We start from the raw sequence: 24,303 nt of genomic DNA, 5'->3' as shown, positions 1-24,303 counted from the left end.
CAGCCTTCAAGATTGGCCCCAAAGCCTGTTTTCATTGTATGTGTGGATTGGGGACTGATCAACTAAATCTGCTAATTCAGAGGAACACCAAGGAAGTACATCCAAATCTGGGCTTGAAGTAATTTCAGAATGAATAGAAAGCTGAACTTAAAAGAGCCTGTTAGGTTTATTTTTCATTTGTTCTGAAACAAAGGAACAGATTGTGAATGAGTATATCTTTTAGTATTCATTAAAGGCCTGGAGAGATGATCTGTGTCTCTCACAGGAGGAGAGGCATGAGTTGAATTCAGTAGCTGCTCCTGCTCTTAGCGTTTCCAATTCTCCTATTGCCAGAATGGTCTGGTCTGGACAAGAGAAAAGATCTATCAGGGGATACCATTCCTTCCCTCCCCATAACCTGCCCCCAATCTCATATGGATTTCCCCCCTCTTAGATTAACTCCATCTGGACCTGATGGTTTGTCCTTTTTCAATTTCTCAATAAGGTCTAGAACTTCATCTCTCATCACCACAGTGGAGTGTTAATGCATATGTAGGTAGCTGTTTCCATATGGTCATTTGTGCATCTTCATCCACACATGAGGGCTTCCAGTTTTATGCCACTGAAATCTACCCTTATGTTTCCCATCTACATCATTGGGCAGTGCTTGATGGGATGTATTCGCACTTTGTGCTGTTGTCCGTTTGTGTCAATTAGTACTTCCCTGCCCACCATAAGTTCTAGAAACCTAAGATTGATTGTGGGCAAATGTGTATGTCTGTGTTTTTCTGTGCACTTGTACTTTAAAAAAGAAAAAGGAAGACCTTTTTCAATCTACCAGATTTGCACAACATTTTCTCCTTTAGATGCCTCTCTGATTTTATTCTCTGGCTCAAGACCAAACTGATCTTGCAATTGGGGGGGCATTGAAGAAGAAGATGAAGAAGAAGAAGTCCCCAGTACTGATTTACTTTGGGGGCCTGGTAGTGATTCTGTGGAGGAGTCTCTGTTCTCAGGAACAAGTCCATTTGGGCTAATGGTGATTTATACAGGATTTGATCCATATTTGATATTACTTCCTGTCTCTTTGATCTACCTTTCTGGTAGTTAAATTCTCTTTCACTAAAGTACACCTTACTTTTAAAACAAGAATTAACCAGATGTTTCATAAACAGTCTGTAAAAGCTAGAAAAAACATTGTTTGGCTTTCCAAATATGGAGTTAGGGTTTACAAATCCAGGCAAGAGATTTCATGGTGGCACATGCCATGTTTTACACAGCAGATGGCACTCTTAATGCCTGAAATAGGGAAGGAATCCACAGATAAACAATGTGTGTTGAAATCTCTGGTGCAGAATTAGCACAAAGTGGTTGCTGGTGTCTAGGTCACTTCATTTAGAAACATAATGTGGCAGTCATCTGCTCAGGAGTTCTCACTACATCTGCTTCCTTGAGTGATGGATTTATAATAAGAAAGGTGAAAATTTTAGAAAACCTTGTAGATGAAACAGTATTTTGAAGGCATCGCTGAATAGTAACATTTTGCACATGTGGTCATTAGCTTGTGAGAAAAGGAATTCTAGTGACAGTTAATGAAAGGAGTCATTTCCCGCTTTAAATTTAGGTTTAACTACACAACACCTTGTGTTTCCATTTCCTGAAGGAAAATGACTTCTACTCCAATGGATGGCTGCATTGCTTTCCCCACAACAGGATACAGATAGGGTTGAATCCAGACTTGGTCATGCTTATGGCAGAGCAACTGGAATCAATTGGACTTTAGTTTTTGATTTCAATAGGTCTACTCTAAGTATGATTAAGTCCGGATCAACCTATAATATGTTTGCTTGTGTGTGTTTATAATGTGTACCCTCCCTGCTGACTGAATGAAAATCCCATGAATTCAGAGCTCTTTGTTTTTACACCATTGAGCTATATTGACTGACAAATTGTGTGTGTTCTCATTTCAGGCAACGGGCCCCACCATGATCGATGTAGTGTCTATAACCCAAGCAATTTGGTCGATGGAGTTTACTGCCTCCCAATAGGCCATTGGATTGAGGTTTCTGGCCATACTGATGAGATGAAACATACAACTGACTTCTATTTTAATATTGCTGGACATCAAGCTATTCACTACTCCAGGTAACAAAAAAAAGAGATTAGGTGTTATGAAAAACAGCATGGGAAGATGGTGATTTACTTCATGATCCTAAGCATGTCTACTCAGAAGCAAGTCATGCTGCGTTCAGTATGATTTATGTCCTAATAAGTATGATTAAGATTGAAGACTTAGCTGGGAAAACAAAATACTTTGTATTATTTGCTGATGGGTGATCATATGCAAACATGTGGGTGCTCAGATACCCCAGTCACTTTTTCAAAAGTTTTGCTTGCAGTTGTGCTGACTAGAAACTCACATTTACACATTTGTTCCCCCACCCTCAAGGTGAATTTCTAGCTGCCCTGGATGATCAGAAGACTGCTTTTGCATGCTTTTATGGGGCACTTGATAAGTGGTGGTCTCCTTTACTGATACCACTTGGAAGATCAATTATTGGAATCAGCTAATGCGAAAAACTGCCAGTCAACTTAACTTGCATAATTTTAGAAACATCTGACATTGTGTCAACTGACAATCTGATTATAACACGGGATGCTTATTTTTAACACCAGCTGCTGTCGTCTTTATTTGAAGTAGCAAAGCATTGTCCTGTCTGCCCTCTAGAACTAAAATAGTTATTGTCCAGTAAACAAGATTCTCAATAGCATTCTACAACATCTGCAGATAGGTAGCTAATCTCCAATTTCAACATCTTGACTAATGGCGGTAATAACAGATGCCAGGTGTTGAATGGTGAAGAGAATAAACATGGAAAACAAAGAGATGAGATAAGGAATTCACAGTCAAACTGCGATGAGCAGAGCCAGAAGCTGGCAGCGGAGAATGAAGCCAGATGCTGGGTCAGGAAGCTGGGCAGCAGTAGGTGTAAGACTGGTAGACAGGTACAGTGCCAGGAGCCTGGCACTTGGAGATAAGCAAGTTTGGTTCTTTTAAACAAAGCCACAGAGCTGCCATACTGTACGTGCAGCTGGCTTCCCTTGTAAGGCTGAGGCTGGCCAACATGAAGCAAATGGGATAGAGCTATGTGAGAGCACCAGATGCCAAGGTTGGCTCTTGAAGCATGCTTCCCCTATTCTTGACCTCCTTGGACGAAAGGTGGGGTATAAATGTAATTATAAATAAGTAATCTTAAAAAGAAACCTCATGTGTGAAAGGAAAACCACTGGGTGTATGTGCATTTGAAGATGTGATATATAAGGGGAAAGTTGTGATTTGCCCCAAAGGAGCCAGCCTTGGAAAGGCAGAACATTCAAACTGAGATGTATTACAATATGACTTTTTGAAGTGATCTAGATTTTTCCAAATATGCTCTTTAAAAGTTGGGGTTCATACAGCGGCGGAGCAAGCCGATTGGGCACCGCACGTGCCCTGCGCCCAGGGGTGGGGCAACCTGCCTGGGGGGCGGGGCAAGCTGGGGCAGGATGCTCCGTGGGGCCTCCAAGGAGTCTGCCTGCCTCCTCCCACTCAGCTGCCCTACAGCTGGGGGGGTGGGTGGGCGGACCGTCTGGGGCAGCACGGAGCCTGTGGGCGCCCAAGCCACCTTGTCACTCGCAGGAGAGACGTGTGAAGCGGGCGCGCTGCAGGCCGCGAGGTGAGTGCCGCCCGGCATTTTGTCACCCGCCCCCCAGTGGTAACACCCAGGCAAGCCCGCCCCCACCACACCCCCTTCCTCTGCCCATCTCCTCTTATTCCTTACCCAATCCTACAGCCTTGATCCAGCTCTAAGGTAAAGGGACCCCTGCCCATTAGGTCCAGTCGTGACCGACTCTGGGGTTGCGGCGCTCATCTCGCTTTATTGGCCGAGGGAGCCGGCGTACAGCTTCCGGGTCATGTGGCCAGCATGACTAAGCCGCTTCTGGCGAACCAGAGCAGCACACGGAAACGCCGTTTACCTTCCTGCCGGAGCGGTACCTATTTATCTACTTGCACTTTGACGTGCTTTCAAACTGCTAGGTTGGCAGGAGCAGGGATCCAGCAACGGCAGCTCACCCCCTCACAGGGAATCGAACCGCTGACCTACTGATCAGCAAGTCCTAGGCTCTGTGGTTTAACCCACAGCGCCACCCGCGTCCAGCTCTAGTCATACATTAAAAAAATAATAGTGTTGAAAGTGACCGGCTGAGTATAACGGTGCAGATACACATCCATGCTGGCTATGTGCATGTAACCTTTCTTCAGCACATAGTTTTCCCTTGCTGGATCAAGTGCAGTGTAATTGTAATATTGCTGTAATAATTGAAAATAAACTGGTCAGGATGATAGTTTGTAGTTTGCAACTCAGATTCAAGCTTTGGATAATGTCTGATCTTCAAGATCCCCACCACACTACAAATGTAGTCAGGTCCCAAGAACTGATGGCAACATCCCTCTAATGCTTGTTGCCTTGTCAGCACATAGACCCGCATTCAGGCCTAGCTGTCAACCATTTAGGCATGAATATGTGCAGTGTGGTACTGCAGTGCCTCAAATATAACATTTGGGAATGGATAATGAGCTTAACTCGAAATGCCACCTTGAAGTCAGGAATAAGTAGTTTTCAAGATTGCTTTATTACTTACCCTAAATGGAAGAGTCTTATACTCAAAATGCATTGGATTTTTAAAAATCTTTTCGATAAGTATTTTATAAGAACAATTGCAGCAAGTATTGTGGTAGTGGCTATGTTAGCTTTGACTCTTTGCCTTGCTGTAACAAAATTAGTTGTTTCATAAAAGCCATTAAAACTTCTAATCATTGTTAATAAAGGTAACGTCAACAGTGAATTATTAATATACCTCTGAAAAGAAAAATGCTTTGTCTGGAATATATATATATATATATATATATATATATATATATATATATATTCATATGTATGTATATGAGAACTAAGTATGAAAGAGAAGCAAGAAATCCATTCAGCTGTTTAAAGAAAAATAACCTGTGTGCTAAGTGTCACCCTGGAGTGATTTTTTATTGCTAAATTATAGCATGAGCTATGGTGGAGAAAGTGACGACTTTTAACTGGAATTCAGTGAGCTGTGCCATTTGAGTAGAAAGCTGAAAAGTTGCCCTGTGGTTAAATAATTAATTAAGAACAGAGCTATGGCATCTATTGGGATTTCTACCTTTGGAACTAAATTCTGAGGCCCAATTCCCCTTCTCTTTCCCTAGAAGTTCAATAGCAACTGCATCAGTAACAAGGCTAAAAAATAATGAGCTACAGAGCCAAAGTCATTGATTGTATTGTAAGTTTTAAAGAGAGTCTAGATACAGGCTCTCATTTAAAACAGGGAAACAAGACTTGAGTTGCTTTTAATGCATGCTAATGGGTTTAACCTGTCCCTTTTGAAGTCAGTGGGAATTCTGCCATTGATTTCAGACCAAACAGCATTGGAACTCAAATAGCTCAGGAAAGTTAAATATATTTAGTGCATCATTTATCATTTAAATATCCCACGTAAGGAACTGAGCAGCAAAAAAAGAAAAAAAGAGCAAAGCAATGTCAAGTAATGTCACCCTAAGTTTTCTGTTTTTATTACTGTGTGACCTGTTGTCTTAAAAATACTCCAATTGGCAGCCTGATCCTATGGAAACTGAGCTAAGCACTATACTCACAAACAAGTGTATACAGGAGTGCAACTTTAATGCATCTCTCTCTCTCTCTCTCTCTCTCTCTCTCTATATATATATATATGTCTGAATCTAAAATACTGTATGAAATACAAATTGTCCATCTCTCTGAACCCATCTGCCTTTCATGGTTCCAAGGCTTGAAAGCTTGGCTTGTTATAGTATTTTTGTTTCATCTAGATGTCTCGCTATGGGTAACAAATGTTCCCCTTCATCATCCCTATTGCTTCTACTGCACAGGATCTCAGATAAAGTCAGACATGCTTCCCAATCTTCACTGATTCCATTCATTAAATATTGTCTGGGGTTTGTTTAGGGCAAACAGACCTATAACAGTTTATTTTCCCTCACCCATGAATCCAGTATGCAGACAGTTCTCCAAGCCAGGGTAGGCAGCCAATCATAGTTCTCACATTACACTTTCTCTTCCCAACAGTCTTCCAGTTACAGTGACTATTCCTCCAACTTTACTCTTTTGTTTCTGCTGATAGCCTCTGGAATAGATAAAGCCTTTTAATCTTGGTTACTGGCTACAACGGGGTGAGCTCTCGTTGCTCGGTCCCTGCTCCTGCCAACCTAGCAGTTCGAAAGCACATCAAAGTGCAAGTAGATAAATAGGTACCGTTCCTGCAGGAAGGTAAATGGCGTTTCCATGCGCTGCTCTGGTTCGCCAGAAGCGGCTTAGTCATGCTGGCCACATGACCCGGAAGCTGTACGCCGGCTCCCTCGGCCAGTAAAGCGAGATGAGCACCGCAACCCCAGAATCGGTCACGACTGGACCTAATGGTCAGGGGTCCCTTTACCTTAACTTACTGGCTACAAAACTTCATAGGCCAAGTCATCATCACTTATCCACACTTTGGACTTCTTCTGGCATCCCAGCGGAGTGCTTTGCAGCCGAGCTTCTAGGTTAGCTATGTCCCCTAATATACACATTTTTGTATGTTGTTTTCTCAGACATGTGAATTTTAATGCACACTCACTCCAATATATGCGTTTTTGTACACATCGCTTAGCTGGACAATTGCGTTGCAAAAGTCATCAAATTTTCGAAGGATGGCTGTGTTTCAGAACATGTGAATTAGATGGGTTCACCTTTAAGTGCAATCTGAATTTCTTCCCCCTCCCTAGCTGGCCCTGAGACTGCTGCAGCTACGTGTGAATCCAGAGGCATATGCCTGTAGTGCCTGTACACCACTTGAGTATTCCTCGAGTGTATTTATTCTGAAATAAGTAAATAAATGTACTTTCTCCTTCCTCTCTGCTCTGGACAATACTTTAGCACCCCACAGGCCCAGTGAGAGCACAGGGACTCTTTTCCCCCTGCCTCCTCATATATCATAAGAGAACATAAGTTCAAATCCTCATGGATTCCAGAATCCTACCGATGCAACCTTATTGTGTCTTTGGACTGTATATTGTTTCAAGCTTATCTACAACTTTCATATTTTAGCTCAGAAGCCTATATATGGTTTATCAGAAGAAAACTTGCATATTCCTCGCCTATAGCTTAGTTTTTATAACATTTCTTATTTTTAAAAGTAAACAACATTACTGAATCATTGCAGTTTTTTCCCCGTGAGACCTTTTGTTTCTGCAGAAAACAAAATTCCAAACAGTTGAATTGTGGCTGTGCTTGTAGAGAGAGTACTTAAGAGGCTCATTTGAAAAATCTCCCATTTCCCCACTTTAATGCTATGCAGCGGGAGATTTTATTGTGATACTCAGGGGGCTAGATGTACAGCTCCTATAACAGTTAAAAATGTTGTTCAAATCTCTGTGAACCACGATAAAAAAAATTGAGCTCTGTCAGTTTGCCAACCTGTTTGAAATATGGATTTCATTTCCTCTTTACTGGCTAAGCAACATTGAAGACGTGAAAATCAGAACGATGTGTCTCATTCCATATTCTCCTTCCCACTCCCCACAACTTTTTACCAAGATTATAAATACCTGATAGATACAAAAGAGTAAAGGAATTGGACAGAACATGCATTTTTCCCATTAATATTAAATCCAAGGGAAGAGGTCATGTTGATAAAATGGGTTTCATAATTTTGAGAGTGAAATTAACCCCTTCCTATAAAAAGCGAAAGCAATTACACTTTGTTCAGACAACTGAGGTAAGTGGGTATAGGATTGCACTTCTAGGTAAGTGGGTATAGGATTGCACTTTAGTCTATATAAGGAATAAGGAACCTGTGGCCCTCCAGGTGTTTTTAGATCACATCTCCCATCATTCCTGACAATTCGCCATGCTGGCTGTGGCTGAAGAAATTGGAGTCCAACAACAACTGGAGGACTACAAGTTCCCCATCCCTGAATGAACAATGACAGGATTCCATCCGTGAATTATCCTTTTATTATAATGAATGGACCAATTAACTACCCATTATTACTCATGCTGCTCCTTCTGGGATTTTCTAAACTCCCTTCCACGGGCTACCTGGCAATTGCTAAGGGTCTTGGCGGACAGCTTAATAATTTTTCTGCCTGTTGTAGCAAATATAATGCACTATTCACCTTGTAGGGCAGAAAACCAGACTCTTAAATTCAGCATGAATAGTTTCATAAGCAGGTGACATAACACTTATTATTCCATGCTTTCAAACATGTTGTATATCACTATATAATGTGGTGTTAAACGGTGATAAAAAGGTGCCTGCCTCCTTTTAGTTGCCAAGTCTGTTCCCTTGTGAGGATCTCAGATAAGTAGACTAAATAACATCTAAGAAGAAAATTTGCCAGTGCTTAATTACTTTTCACCAGTGTGCCACAAATAATGAAAAAAGAGGGAAATGAGCATAGAAAATGTATTGTAGTCTATTTCATTTCTGCCATATAAAAGCCCTGGAGTAGAATTGTCTTAAAACGTACAGCTTCGGTAGCAAATAAGAAAGAAATTATAAATACAAAATTCTGCTCCTCCTAATTATACAATTTAGATGAAAAATGAGCTTCCCAAGTTGTTTCAGCAAAGTGAGCTCTCCAGGGCACAAGCCTAGGCGTTTGTATGGCTGTCCTGGGCTGCCCAGATGACAGCACTCTCCCCTCGGCCCTGCTGGTATGGTCCAAAGGAAAGCAGAGCAATACAATTGGCATCAGCTTGGCTGGAGGAGTTGCCAGAAGAAGGCATGCGAGGCACCATCCAACTGTCATAGGGACTCCATTCTGGATTTGTATAGGGTTTACTCCTTAGCATTTTCTTCTTCTGAAGATATCCCGCAAGGCAGTGGATAATTCCAAAGAGTAACAGAAAAAACAAAATAGGTATCTTAATCTTAGCTGCCTTTATAGCTAATGAGCTACTATAATTGTGTACAACACGCTTGTGATGTAGTGGCACAGAAGTATGAAGCTAAATGGCACCATACACAAAGGTAAAAGCTAGATTTTCTTTTCAATAAAAAGCTTGTATACAAATAAATTAAGAACAGGTGATAAGCAAATGGAGACTTTCCATTTTGAATAACAGGCTGATTAGTGAATAGTGAATCATGTGCCTTCCAGCCACCAGAATGGTTGCATCTCTTGCTGAAGTCCATAAGTTTGCTGGGATCTAAGGCCTGGCCTTACCATTTCTTTATCTTGGTTTACTCCTCTTCTCTATGATTAGTCACTATCTTTTCCTATCCCATACCATATAAAATGAAGTATGCTTTTATCAAATGCAGACTTGATCACTTTGACCTTGCCTTTTCCTGCTCGCTCCCAAATCCTGCAAGTTTCTCTTTGCTCCTTGCCCCACTGCTGCCCACTTCTCCCTCTGACCTGCCTGGACTGCCCTTTGGAATTTGGGCCTGATTTTATCTCACCTCTTTCAATTTCCCCTTTGAACAAATGTGCCGGACCACTCTTCTTTCCCTTCAGAGAGCTCAACGCTGCAAGGGGCAGAGCACTATGTACCAGTGAGCAGCAGAAGCTTGGAAAGGAAAATGAGAATCTAAAAAAGAGTGCATGGATCAGGAATCCAAAATTAGTCACTGCTCCTTGATGCGTCCATTGTGCATTAATAAGCTATGTTCAAATGTAACATAGCCAAATCCTATGCAGTGTTAGTGTGCCCATTCAAATCACTGAACTCAGGCATACCTGATGCTGCATATGATCAGACTGGTAAAGTTCACCCTTTGGACATGTGCCAGACCCTCTGGAAGAACATCTGCCATGTAGAGTGTGGAGCAGCTTTCAAAGAGATTGAGTCAGCACATGACTGGTCAAGTAGAGTGAACTGTTTCTCTTGACAACTTAGCAGAGTTTAAGTAGGACTTCATTGCTGTGCTTTTGAAAAGAATGCATTGGCTTTCATCTAATCAAAATCAGCAGTATAAACAACTTTAATGGCTGGTGAGTGACTTTATTACCAATTCCTTCTGCAAAGTAGCTTAATTCTGGCAAGCGTTTAGCTTTTAACCATAGGTGATGGCCACATAGTGCCTCATTATAGATGCAAGCAAGTTAAATGCATCACTTAAAGTCTGCTTACATGGGGCTGCTTTTTACAAGGCTTCTGGACAGGGATGGGTTGCTCATGAGACTAGAAGCAAGTTTTATGAGGCTGCTGATTTTTTAGTGTTTCAGAGTGGTGGTGTGCAGTGCAGAATAGTGTCAAAACAGCAAAGACCTTTTATAGCTCTAGGCTCACAACATCTCTGTGGGTGAGAAGATGATTCACGTGTGTATTGATTAAATGAAAAGAATGTGTGGCTTCAGCTATATCTAGAGTGAATTGTCAAATTTAATTAAGAATCTGCAAAGGTGGGAAGGGAGTCATCCAAGCATTTGGTGCTTTGGCATCTTTAAACTAATTAAAATCTTCTGACAGAAGAAACACTCTGTAAAAGTGACTTCCCAGGATCCCATGTTTCCTCTGCTCTTTTTGGCTCAATTTTCAAATTGCCACAGACTTCCAGAACCTGGCCTATTCCTTAGTCTTGAGGGGAAGAGATATCCTCCTCCATACTGGTTTTTTACCAACCTCCCCACACAACATACACAAAAACCCAAGATTAGAGAAAAATCTAGAAAAAATGAGTCTAGATTCATGCTGAAGAATTTGCTGTCAAGTCCTTACATGAGAATGCCAGGTCAGTGGAAATGTAAGATAGGGTTTTTTTTGTATATAATTTTATTAAATTTTCTGTTTTACAATTTAAAATACTCATGTTACATTCTTAAGATATCAGTGACTTCCCTTCTCTCTCCATGGTTCATTTTACATATCATAAATCCCTGCATATTTTACAAAAACTATACCATTCAGTATTCCATTGTTGCATCCATCAAAATTCGTTTACACTGTTGAATTTATCAATGCTGCTAGAGTTTTCAGCTGTACACAATTATTTCCCATGTATTCAGTAAACATTTTCCAATCTTCTTTAAACGTATGTTCTTCTTGTTCTCTTATTCTATATGTTAAGTCTGCGAGTTGTGCATATAGTGGTACCTCATGTTACAGACGCTTCAGATTACAGACACTTCAGGTTACAGACTCCGCTAACCTGGAAGTAGTATCTCGGGTTAAGAACTTTGCTTCAGGATGAGAACAGAAAACGCACAGCGGCAGCGGAAGGCCCCATTAGCTAAAGTGGTACCTCAGGTTAAGAACAGTTTCAGGTTAAGAACGGACCTCCAGAACAAATTAAATTCTTAACCCGAGGTACCACTGTATTCTGTCAACTTAAGTTGCCATTCTTTTGTTGGGACCTCGCTCGTTTTGAATTTTTGGGCTAACAAAACACGGGCCGCAGTAGTAGCATACATAAACAACCTTTTTTTGACACCTGGGAATTTCAGTCTGAATTATCCCCAACAGAAAGGATTCTGGTTTTGTGGGGGAAGTACTTTCAAGTACTTTTTTTCCAATTCATTATGGATCATTTCCCAATACTCTTTTACCCTTTTACAAGTCCACAACATATGAAAGAATGTTCTCTCCACCTCTTTGCATCACCTTGTAAAATAGTCTTCATGGGCACTCAGGATCAAATGGCTACTTACCCTTCTATCTCCTAGGGGTATCCCTGGCTTTGGGGCAGGCTTCCTTGACCATTTTCAATCAATATAAGAGGAGGCATGAGTCACAGTGGGTAGATAATATTCTCAGCTGCACTTCAGGTCCAGACAGTTTTACCATCCTTTACCCTCTGTTGGCCTGACTTGCTCTGATATGCATGACTCGTTTTTGTAGGCCTCTTGTCCTGTCCACATTTGACAGAACTGACTTCTGTATTATACAGAGGTGGAAAAGAACACCAACTATTTGTGCTTCTTTGCCCCGCACACTTTCTCACGTCCCCTATTATATGGAAAGTGGGACTTGAAGATCTCATTCACTGTGAGAGCTCTAAGCTCCAGTAGTTATTTGGGGCTTGTGAATCTTATCAGAGGATAAATCCCTAAGTCCCACTGCTCATGTTATACTGCAAGGAGGGAAATTAGAAGTGTGAGTCATTCACAGTTTGTTTTCCTTTTCCTCGTCTCTATAATGGATATACTGCTCCTTAATGTTCTGATTCTAACTCAAGGATAAGCTTTGCATTGCCCTGTTACTTTGTGGACTATAGAAAATGATAGTTGCTACTCAAACAGCTTCTCAAAAACACATAAGAGAAAGCCAAGTTGTCGGGAGCCATTGTGACACTGTAGACTTGAGATGACCAAATGGACTATAGATAGGATCTGAGCTTAATTTTAAATGTCTGGTGCATGAAACTTGTTCCCACGTCAGTTTTTGGATTTCACATGAGGCTCAGGGACCAGGAACAGATGCCATGAGGGTGAAAATGCCTTTATTTCTTCTGCTTGATTTGGGATCTACACTTCTAGAAACAAGAAAATAATGAACAAGGATTATACATTATATGAATGTTGGTTTTCCATGGCCCTCTGGTTTAAATATACAATTAATCCTCCATCAACAGGTGTGGTCAAATACACCCCAACAGCACTGAAAAAATAAAACTTTGTGTCACTCTTTCACAACTCCATGTTCCAGGTAGGTCTCAGCCATGCTGAGGTGAAAATTGCCATGAGGCACACATACACCAATGTTTTTACTATTATGGCATTTGAGGTCAACTCTACCGCATTCCTCAACAGTACTGAGGGAAAAAATGAACATATGGTACCCCACAGGTTTATAATATGCCTTTACAAACCTAAATTGTTTAAACATTTTTTTCCAAAATTAGAACGTTCTTTGTGAACCTCCCCACCCATTAATTTGCACAAAACCTACTAATTCAGCTTTTGGTGGGGGAGGTCACTGAGACCCCAGTCAAATCTACAAATGTTTGTAAGTAGCCTGCACCCTCACTTCACCAGGTTGCCAGACTTAATGCCAACTTTCAATCAAAGAAGTTTTGAAAACACTTTTTGTGATTAAAAAACCTTGAGGTCAGTTAGACCCCCCCACACATACCATTTGTGTAGCGTTTTGTACATTATAGAGATCATACTGTAGTGGTTAGAGTGTTGGACTAGGATCTGGGAGACCAGGAATCAAATCCCCACTCAGCCATGAAGCTCTCTAGATGACCATGGGACAGTCATTGTCTCTCAGCCTAACCTACTTCACAGGGTTGCTGAGACAATAAGAAGAAGAAGAAGAGTTTGGATTTGATACCCCGCCTTTCACTCCCCTTCAGGAATCTCAAAGCGGCTAACAATCTCTTTTCCCTTCCTCCCCCACAACAAACACTCTGTGAGGTGAGTGAGGCTGAGAGACTTCAGAGAAGCGTGACTAGTCCAAGGTCACCCAGCAGCTGCATGTGGAGGAGCGGGGAAGCAAACCCGGTTCACCAGATTAGGAGTCTACCACTCTTAACCACTACACCACACTGGGAGGGGGAGCCAGAACAGCCTGATTTTGGAGGAATCTAGCCAGAACAGATATTTCTTCTTGGTACACAAATGTAGGGAATCAGCCCTTTAAAAATGACCATATAAACTAAGAACCATGAGACAAACTGGCAAGGTCAATTTTCTTTCTATCTGATAAGATTTTATTGTTTACGTTAATAATGCAGAACATAACTGTCAGCGCTGCCCAAGGTCCCAGCTCACACAAGACCAACGCTGCTTCTTCCTCAAGTTAAAAAGTCTTTATTGAAGTTCAGTTTCATTTCCAGACGCGCAGCGCGCAACGCTACGTCTATGCCTCAGACCGTAGAAGTCCCATCTGAATCTCCTCCCCCCTGACACCAGCTTAAGATTCTAGCCTTACTCCACCTCTTCCTCTGTTCCTTCTTTCTCTGGGTCCTCCTGCTAGTCGGAGCCTCAGCCCTCCTAGATTCTTCTGACGCTGAGTCCGCCGACTCTTCTCCCCCCCTCCTTCGGGCTTTAGGACCTGGCTCCCAATCCAGGTTTTCTGCTGTCCCGCGCTCCTCCACATTTGAACTTGGCGCGCGCGCGCAGCCTCCCACTTTCCTTCTGACCGTTACACTTGTGTCACTGCTCCCTCTTTCGGGGAGGCTAGCTGGACCTGGCCTTCCCTCCATTTCCCCACTCCCCGATGGAGGAGAAGCTGGTCCTGACTCATGTGACTCTTCCCCCCCACTGTGCTCTGGTGGGGGAACTGGTCCTAATCCTCCGCTACTCCTTTGGGACTCCCCTCTGGTTCCTTGTTTATGGATCGTCCCCCCTGGGACTCGCCTCGCCCTTACCATAGGCGCCCCCTCCTGGGAATCTTCTGATTCGCTGGAGAAGCTCATGGAATCTCTCGGGCCACTGTCATATTCCCCTACGCTCCCCTCTGATTCCTCTCCTCCGCTCTCTATTTGCTCTCTCCCCTGCTCTTCTGCTCCTGAGCCTCTGACAATAACCAATTTCACCCTACCCCCGTCTATAAATGGCTGTGGATAATACAGTAAAACAGGGAGATGTGCACAGTTTTACAAACTAAAGTTAACTGAAAATGAAGCTCATCTCCTTGGAATATAAGGGTTAACCATATCAATGGTGTTTTTATTTATATATATTTGTTATAATTTCTATTGTATCAAAAGTCTGGAATGTATTACTGAAATCTATGGTCGCTCTTTGTCTCTGCTTCAACATTTTCCATCTGTTTTATGTGATGGTTTTCTTCTATACTTGATTTTACATTTCAATATAAAATAAACAAATAGGGGGAGAATTGTTTATGCCACTTTGAGCTCTTTGGGAGGAAAAGTGTGATGCAATGTAAAAATAAGTAAATAATTTAGTGAGGTATTGTTGACCCCAATGATTTATATGTAAAAGGAAGGTCTTACTGAAGGCCTTCCACCTATGTGATTGATTTATTACTTGAGCTACAGTTGTCCTGATACTGGGTTGGTAAAATCAGTATTTCAACTGAGCACAGTCTGTTTTGCTATTAATAGAGGCTTTACCTTATAGAGGGAGGATATTCAGTATTTAATACGTTTGTTACTACTATGTGGAAGCAGAGCCCACACATTCTAGAGAGATAAATTTAATGGAGGAATTAAACCTCTCATTAAAGCACAGTCAAATGAACCAACTCTTTAAGGCAGATTTTGTAAAAACAGAATGGTAAAAATTGCTATTATAACTTATGCTGGCAGTCCTCATGACAGCTTCCTTGTTTAACAAGTATGTCATATTGTAGTGCTCACATCAATTATCCATATAAAAGGCTTTTCTGCTGCAAATGTAGAAAGACTTTCTTTGAGAGTTTCTAAAGCTGTTAGCTCTTGATGTCAAGAACACTGTTTTCCTTCTGAATGAATGGCTGCTAGAATACTGTTAGTGTTAATGGAGCACAAATGATAATCAATGGGACACTGTATCCTGCTTTATAATATCCAAACTAATTCTATTGCAGACTCACAAGACAATCCTAACTGTAAAAAGCTGGGGTCAATTCCACTGTCATAAGGCATGCTGGTGTAAGTTACCCCATTCCAAACTCTGTGCAGGCAGAATGTGACTTACCACACCGGTGAGATGTCTGTGGAGAGCAACAGCTTCCTTTTCCCCACCAGCACTGTCTCGATTTGTGTGTCTACCTGCCTGAATGTGTGTATGAGTCTGCCAGCCTGAGTGAATGTCTGTATGAGCATGTAATGAGCATGTAGTGTGGAAGTGTCAGGCGGCAGAGAAACAACTCCCACGGCAGGTTGCCGGGAATGGATAAGACAAGGAAAAGTTCTTAGCACCTGCTTTTTTATTCAATATTTACAGAGAGAGGCTTGGGATGCAGCCTCTTAGAATAATGGTGTTGTCCCGAGTGACTCTCTGCCCCCTTTTTCTCCCACTTCCTCATTCGTCATCATCTCCCCTATGGGTGGCACTGAGGGCCTTTTGCTGCCGAGCCCTTTGCTCTCCTACTTTCAAGGCTTGCCAGGTTCTGGGAGAGGGGTGGGGTCTGGAATGCTTTCTAAAGACACTGTGTCTGTCAGCTGTTGCCCTCCTGGTGCTTCCTCCTCCTCCTCTTCCTCCTCCTCCTCTCCCATTATTTCCCAGCTTTTCTGCTCATCTGCCTCTGAGCTGTGACCTCCCTCAAACCCCTGTTGCAATTCTGAACTGTCTTCTTCTCTGGGAGGGTCAGGCTGAGGAGGCAGTCTCCGCCATTCCTTCTCTGCCCAGCAAGTGACTGTGTGGGCCATGTACACTTAAGCTATTCATACTTTGGCTGGCTGTCAGTGCAGATCTTGAGCCAAAAGTGGTTAGCTACCCCAGCTGTACAGGCGGCATAGGTGTCCTGCTATTGCAGCCATAAACCCATCATGTCCTTCCTGTGTATTTTTATCATGTTACCGGTTTATAGAAAGTCTTTTTTTTTTTTACAGAATTTTGCCAAATATATGGTTAGGAAGTTGCCCTCGTCAAGTGGAGCATGTGACCGTAAAGCTAAAACGAGAGTTGGGCATTACAGCTGTAATGAACTTCCAGACTGAATGGGACGTTGTTCAGAATTCCTGGGGATGTAATCGCTATCCTGAACCTATGAGTCCAGAAGTTCTCATGAAGCTGTATAAAGAAGAAGGCCTTGCTTATGTCTGGATGCCAACACCAGACATGAGTACTGAAGGTAATATTCACATTCTGCCATGAGTTAGAATAACTTGAAGAAGAAGAAAAACATTCAGGAAAAGATATACATTGTGTGAAAGGTTAGCATCAGCTTTCACACGGCTTCACAAATTACTTGCTGTTATCTTCCAGGCAATTTGCTGCCATGGCACACCATATGCCCAGAGATAAAGATCAGAGTGTTCTATGGATTTAGCAAGCAGCTCTCATATATAAAAAACTTGTTTAAATTGTGCTTGCTCTTAACTGCATTGAGCAATCTTGAAATACGCTGAATACGCTTGATGTTCAACAGTACCTGAAAGAAAGCTCTATCCTTATTACTGAGATTAATAATATGATGATGATGATAATGAAGATAAGCAATCATATATACCCAATAAATTAAAAGTTGCTTTTATCAGTAGTACTCAAAATATACAGGGATTTATTTCATAATCTGAAGTTTTCCCACATATATAAAAAAGTACACCATCACGATTGATCTCAAAGGTAGCACATACTTTCCCCCATCTAGGGATGTGGAAGGGGAAAGTATTCATTTCACATTTAATGCAAATCTATCTAATATGAAGCAAAACAGAGCCACCCTTCAAAATTTATACTTCTCTGAATTTTGCAATAAAGTTTTCCAGCCAAGTAATGTGTACAAGAATGTATATATTAGAGTAATATATTAGTGGAAAATAATATTCCAAAATGCATTATATTAGGGGAAATTGCTTTGCAAAAATGCATGCAAAAATGTGTATATTAGGAGAAAGTCACACTACAATGCTGGTGAGTTTTCAGGATGATTTCTTTTTTTAAAAAAAGGTTTGCAAGTTGATGCGGGAATGTGGAAACCTGAACTTAAAATTAGAAAAATAAGTACCAGAGAAACCGAAATGGAAATATTCACCCATCCCTCCTCACATCAAATATTACCCTTTGCCCCAGGAACTAGATATGCCAAAAAAGTCAAAGAATCACATTTGATACTGGTCACTCAGAGTGACTTTAATGCATCGGAAGTATTCTGCTCCCCACAAAAGTTCATGTCACAAAAATCTTTTGCTTCTGATGCAACACACTAGATCGCTACCCCTCATGAATTTCAAATTACTTTGTGATGAAGACAATTACACTTTTGTTTTTAATGTTCCAGGAATAGCTTCTAGGCAAAATCAATATACTTCCATAATGGTCTTCATGTTTGTGTTGTTCCAAGTCACAGTGCTTGAACATTTTTCAATTTATTTACTACCTATTACAATATTTGTGCCCTGCCTTTTTGAACCAAAAGGACTTGCAAAGTGCCTAGCGACGAAAGATGAAAAAATACACAATGAAAACAGTAACTACAACTACAACTTAATAGCAAGAATTAATAAAATTAAATTAGCCAGCAGTAAGCAAAAGAACAAGAGCCAACAAAAGAAAGAAACCTTGCAGGAGGATCACTTCAAATTCAAAGTGCCCCAAACTTGCCCTGAAAAAGGCCAGCTCTTATCTGGAGATTAAAACTGCATGAAGACCACCTAAAGCCAATTTAAAGCATCCGCGGCCCCCAAAAAAGAATCATGGGAACTGTAGAGTACCTCTCAGATCTACAGTTTCCAGCACCCTTAACAAAATACCATGTTGGAGATCATAGTTGGGACGCAAGGCAATTTTTAATATTTATTGTTAACCTGAGTGCTTGGGATAGCTGAAGTGCACAGGGTAGTAGTCACTCTTGTACTAGAAGCAAGGAGGCAAAAATGAATGAAGAGTCAGCAACCCTAATCCCACCCACCCACCCTCATCTCTCCACTTCAGGTAAAAGCCACCTAGAGTGGCTGGTGGCCTTTATGAAATGACTTCAACGTATTAAGTCTGGTTATTGCCATTTTTTTTTAGTATGTGCAGTTTTCATATCTTCTTGAGTTACAGTCACAACAAAAAGTAGTCCATTATTACCTCTTGTGAACACATTATTCAAAAGGAACAGTTTGGTCTTCTCCACATCATTAGAACCAACCTCTAGGCAGTTGCCAAAGGGCAGTGTCAAGTTACGCTGGCCATTTCAAGGAGTGGGTGCTATAAAGGTTTTTTGCCCTCTTCCTTACTTTACATTTTTCTTCCCATTTTCTCGTTGGCAGAGGGAATTAGATTTCTCCATCCTTATTAGTTGGGCTGAATCTTTTATTAAAGGATCACCCTGGAAAACAGGACAAAGAGAATGAGAAAATCTCTCTACTTACAGCCTTCTTAGAAGACCATTGCATTATATGTTAAGTGGAAGTATGGAAAACAAGGAAGTATTTAATTATGGAGCAGCATTTGCAAAATATGGGGGCAAAATACAGAAGGGCAGTTGCTGGATGCTTGTTCCTGCACACAGTGACCTATCATATCCCACAGCAGTACAGCTGCATACCAAAACCTGTTTGTGTAGGCAAAACATTGCCTCTGCATTGGGGTGAACACACTCATTATATATAATCAGTTTTTGAGGTCTCTGTTTCCCTTTCGTCACCTGTGTCTTTTGTCCGACTTAGACATTACCATTAGCCCTTCATGCCCTGTGTTTTCTTATACATAGAATTGTAATCAGGAAAGCTATACTGTACATCAAAATAAGGTTGGTTACAACTCATGGTTAGCAAAGAGAAAGCTTACCCACAAACTCAGGTTTAGACAACACACTCAAATATACCTTTAAGGGTCACTAGTGTCAGTAGCATTAAGCAGCTTATGTGAACTGTGGTCAGAGTCCTAGATAGGGAAGAGACTGAGGACACACAGGCTGAAGAACTCCTGATCAATTGTTGTTTCTGCTAGTCTCTGAGCTGTCACTGTAAAAGCAGTTATTTAATTACAGCTCACAAAGGTAAAAGAGCAATCGTGTTTCACCAGTGAAAATCCTCACAAACTAAATATGGCCATACCTAGAACCAAGGCACAACACATTTTAAACACAAACTGCTACCAGTGTTTCTAACTTGTGGGGGTGGCATTGTCATGCATTTGACAGTTGTCCTGTTTCTAATTCTAGGTAGAGTCCAAATGTTGCCTCAGGCTGTCTGTCTCCTCCACGGGCTACTGGAGAACGGGCACAATGTCTACGTTCATTGCAATGCAGGCGTTGGCAGGTCCACAGCTGCAGTCTGCGGCTGGTTAAAATATGTGCTAGGATGGAACTTGAGGAAAGTGCAGTATTTTGTGGCCTCCAGGAGAGCAGCTGTCTACATCGATGAAGAAGCTCTGGTGCGTGCCGAGGAGGATTTCTTTCAGAAATTTGGACCTCTTCGCTCTTCATGCAAGCCTTAGCAAGAAAAAGAGGACGTCGCTAGAAGTGTTGCCAAACCCAAGCATTTGAGGAATTGTGAAACTGGCTCCAAAAACAGGATCACTGCCTGAGGAAACGGTGGGATGATGGTGATAACGGTGAAGAAGTCTTCTGAGTCTTATCTTTCATATGTTGCTTTTTCTTTCTCTCTGGAACAATTAAGCAAAATGGCTTCGATTCAGCCGAATGTGTGTGCAGCAGTCAGGGCTATGATTGTGCAGCTTTGTTGGAAAAGGTGTAATCACATTGATTAGCTGCTTGGCACATTGATTAGCTGTTTGGGGAGGGGAAGCCGCTGGAATTAAATCCATCTTTCCTCCTTTCCTCCACAACACCACTGTAGATTTTGTTACAGGTCTCCACATACAGAGCCTGGGCAGCTGGACCAAGAGAGGAGCTGCAAGTTTAGAACTTGATTGTGCATTTAGTTCCATAATCCAGCTAAAGATAAGCATGTACCGGTATGTCCCCTAGCTGGATCAGGGCAAAATTCCTCTAAACTTCCTAGCCAATTGGATACCCATACATAAGATTCTTATACAATATCAGGCATGGGTGAATGATGCAAAGAATTAAAAGAGAAACACTTGGGATAGAAAGAAGACGGAATGGATCGGAACACAAGCTGTTACAAAGTAAAAAATCATTTCCTCCACACCTGGACAGTTTGGATTATTTGGTCATATCAAAGGGAGCCTTTAGCACAGTCTTTGGCAAATAGAAGTTGTAATGGAACAAAATTTTAAAGAAAAATAAAAAGTGGGGGTATTACTCTTGTCTGCATTGGCATATTTATTTCTAATGTATGGGCAAACCTTTATCTTACAATGTGTATAATGTTTTTCGATTTTAACTGATTTTTAACAGGAAAATATTTATATGATCTGAAGAAAAACCAGAGGATAGAGAAGCCAGGAATATTGTTGGAAATGATTTCTTAAGGTCCTCAGGAATGTCTCCTTTATATCTTTATTTGATCATTTGCTTTTATGTTTGGATCATTATCTTGTATTTTTGTGTATTAAGCATGTATAATGTGGTTTATCAATAATTAAGTAAAAAGTAAAATAAATAAAAAATAAACCTTTAAAGCTTAAGTTCTAATCCACTTGGTATATTTCAAATCCTGCATATGCAGGATCCCACCTCTCACACTCACTATTCTCTTATAGGGCTAGTCTGCATGTCACAACAGTTTTCTGATGATGACATTTGCTGGATTGGAACAACAGTGGCTACGGCTCTTCGTGTGTGAGGTCAGTAATGGGTGTAGAAAGCTTAATCAGAGAAAGGAAAGGGATGAGATTGAAAGAAAGAAAAATACAAGGAAATTATAGGGAAAGACAGAAAAGTAAAAGAGAAAAGAAAGTGGATCACTGCAGGCTCCTAAAATTGACAGTTGCATCTGTCAGTATTCAGCCACACTTACACCTCCACCAAAAGCCATATAAAATGATATGTGGCACAGTGGCAAGCTTATCTATAGCATCCTACTTTGCTTTTGTTTGTTTCTAAACATATCTTCCAGTGTACCCAGTGCATCCAATAAAAATGTAAGTTATGTAACTTTTGCATATTTATTTTTGTTTTACGACAGCTTGGGAAAGCTAACACCTAATTCTCTTGACTCAAGTTCCATCTGAATCTAATGCCAACATTGTTTTCACTAGGAGTTGGTGAATTTCCTATGTTCCATTGTGAAATTATTTTATGGCATGACTCTCCCCTGTGTTTTGTTCTGCCATTCCATTCTTCTGCATTTCCATCTAGATTTTCTGTCTTTCACTTCAAAAACTGGTTTGTTGCAACATTCTGTTCCTTTCTTTTGTGTGTGTGCTCCTTTCAGTTTGTCTTGTACGCAGGTAACAGAATATATTAAAATACCAGGATTTTCCACCAGCATCCATCGCTAACATGCACACTAGTTAACAGAAAAGTCCCATCCCAGTATTCTTTGTTCCCCATTTATTTAAAGGCATAGAGACTTTGTTGTTGATAAGCCATGCTCTCAGTCTCGGCACACCTATCGCCAACATGGTTATAACCACACTGGGCTGTTATTACCTCTGCTTTCATTACTGAACAATACTGAGCCTTCATTACAAGATTGTTGTAAGTTGCTCTGTCTCAGCTTTTTCTTTCAGTGTTGATAGAATTTAAGTGTTGCAGTCACCTTCAAAAGAAAACTAATGCATTGCTCTGCCAGTATTTACTTTTCATTCCCATTCTCTTGCATGTAAGGAAAGGAGTGAAATTTGTTTTAATTATTTTATTTTGTGTGCTGGTCTGATGTTTTATTTCTAATATTAGTTTTGTGCCAATATGTCATTAAATAATTGAAACGGCACTATTACTGCTGGTAAATAAAACTCTTGTGCTTTTTGCATGCTATGCAGCCTAGATTGATGCATTTGTTCTTCTCATCACCTTGTTGGATTTTAATGATTTATCCTACCATTGTTTTCAGTATATTTAAAGTTCCTTCTGTATGGTCATTTGCCTTCTGTGTGCTATTTCAGCCCAGTTTAGAGCTAATTCATGCCATGTGTATTTTCCAAACAGGTAACACACTCACAATGATAGACAAATATACTTCATTACTTTTGTGGATTTGGCATCAGCCCATATTCCCTATCTATTCACAGTTTGGCTCATGTTTGCTGTTTGTTAGGCCAGCACGCACACAAAAAACTCATCTTGGAGAGATCACAGAACAGAATTTCATTTTGTGACAGTGCCCTTTGATGCAGCAGATTCCCCCGTCATTTGCTTAGTACAAAGATGATTCGCTTACATGGAGTAAATCCGATAATAATATACGAACAGCCACACTGGTAAACATAAATATAATTCAACTAGACAAATATATGGTCCCGGATAGAAGCCATTATTGGTTGTTGATGGAAAATATGCAAAAACATAAGAAAAATATTCTGTCCTTTATAGTTCACTCTCAGTTTCTCAGTATATTGGAAATATATGTGTGTGTGTGTTTGTGCATATGTATCTATGTCGGTGGGTGTAGGTGTTTAAAGCACAATTTTATCATAGACCATCTTCACATCCCAGAAGTCTGTAGAGCTGCTCTTCAGTTCCAGATTAGATCTGATGTTAAATACATGAATGCAATTAATGCAATTAGTTTTTTGAAGTTAAATAGCAGCCTCATAGGGCAGAGCCAGTTGGGATCAGAACCATAGTATGCAGAGATGATTCAACCCATTGTGCTCATGTTGTACTCTTGATGAAAGTACCCTCCCTGCTGCATACGCAGGGTAAACCCATGTTTATTATGTGACCATAAGAAAACAAGAGTAAGTGTATTTCTGATTATTGTACAGTATAATACTCTATATATAATGATCAATTTTTTTACAGTAGCTTGTATCATTTGCAACAGATGGTGATTGCTACTTCTATTTCCTCCACCTCTTGCATTGCAAAAAAGACGAGTGTGCCCCAGTGTTTTAATGTAAATTGTGAGGATGAGCCAGCCAAATCGAAACAGTCTTAAATGCCATTTATTGCAGTGAAGAGTTAAGTATATTCTTACAACTCTCTACCACTGATATCAGTTAAAAGTGCCTAACCATAGCTGGTTATCAATCCACATTCTGGCACATCTAGAGAAACACAAATATCTTTCTTAGGTATAACAGATAGCTCAGTCATTAAAGCATTAAATCTCAGGGTTGTGCATTCGAACCCCACCTTGGGCAAAAAGATTCCTGCATTGCAGGGGTTTGGACTAAATAACCTTTGTGAACCCTGCCAACTCTACAAATCTGTGGCAAAAATAAATTTAGCTAGCACTACAAATGCAAATGACAGAGCCCACGGACAATAAAAAGTGATTGTCTCAAAGTACTGATCCCTCCCCAGTAGCATAATTACATAATAAGTCTAGATCTAGTTCTTATCCATTAAAAAACTAATTTGAAATATGCTCCACTGATTGGCTCATTAGCCATTACCACACAAAAACCTGTTTATGCTATGTCCAAAAAGATGAGCAAATTTTTGAAACTAATGTCTTTGTATGGCTACTCTTGGAAGCCTGGCACAAAGGTGCAAATACATTTTTGAGAGACAGGGTGGGAGGTAGAAAACTCCTAAAATGAGAATTAATCCATTACTCTAATTTCAAAGGGAGTTGTTTTTTTCTTCTAGTGACAATGAGGAAGGCAGAGCTGAAACAGGTCATCCATTCAAAAGCATCATCAAAAGA

The 24,303-nt window shown here is 40.8% G+C and overlaps 1 protein-coding gene across 1 annotated transcript in view; it reads left to right on the top strand.

Moving 5' to 3' along the window:
* Nucleotides 1-21,611, top strand: part of EPM2A (EPM2A glucan phosphatase, laforin) — a 34,908-nt gene extending 13,297 nt beyond the window's left edge. The window contains exons 3-5 of the mRNA XM_053382101.1: nt 1,950-2,124; nt 16,519-16,760; nt 19,782-21,611. Of these exons, the coding sequence (XP_053238076.1) occupies nt 1,950-2,124; nt 16,519-16,760; nt 19,782-20,056 (692 nt within the window). The 3' untranslated portion in view covers nt 20,057-21,611. The remainder of the gene's footprint in view (nt 1-1,949; nt 2,125-16,518; nt 16,761-19,781) is intronic.
* The last annotated feature ends 2,692 nt before the right edge of the window (nt 21,612-24,303 follow it).

The sequence above is a fragment of the Podarcis raffonei genome, chromosome 3 (assembly GCF_027172205.1).
Source record: "Podarcis raffonei isolate rPodRaf1 chromosome 3, rPodRaf1.pri, whole genome shotgun sequence".
Taxonomy (NCBI): Eukaryota; Metazoa; Chordata; class Lepidosauria; order Squamata; family Lacertidae; genus Podarcis; species Podarcis raffonei.
The sequence above is the reverse complement of the archived record's forward strand: the minus strand, read 5'-3'. Positions and strand labels throughout refer to the sequence as shown.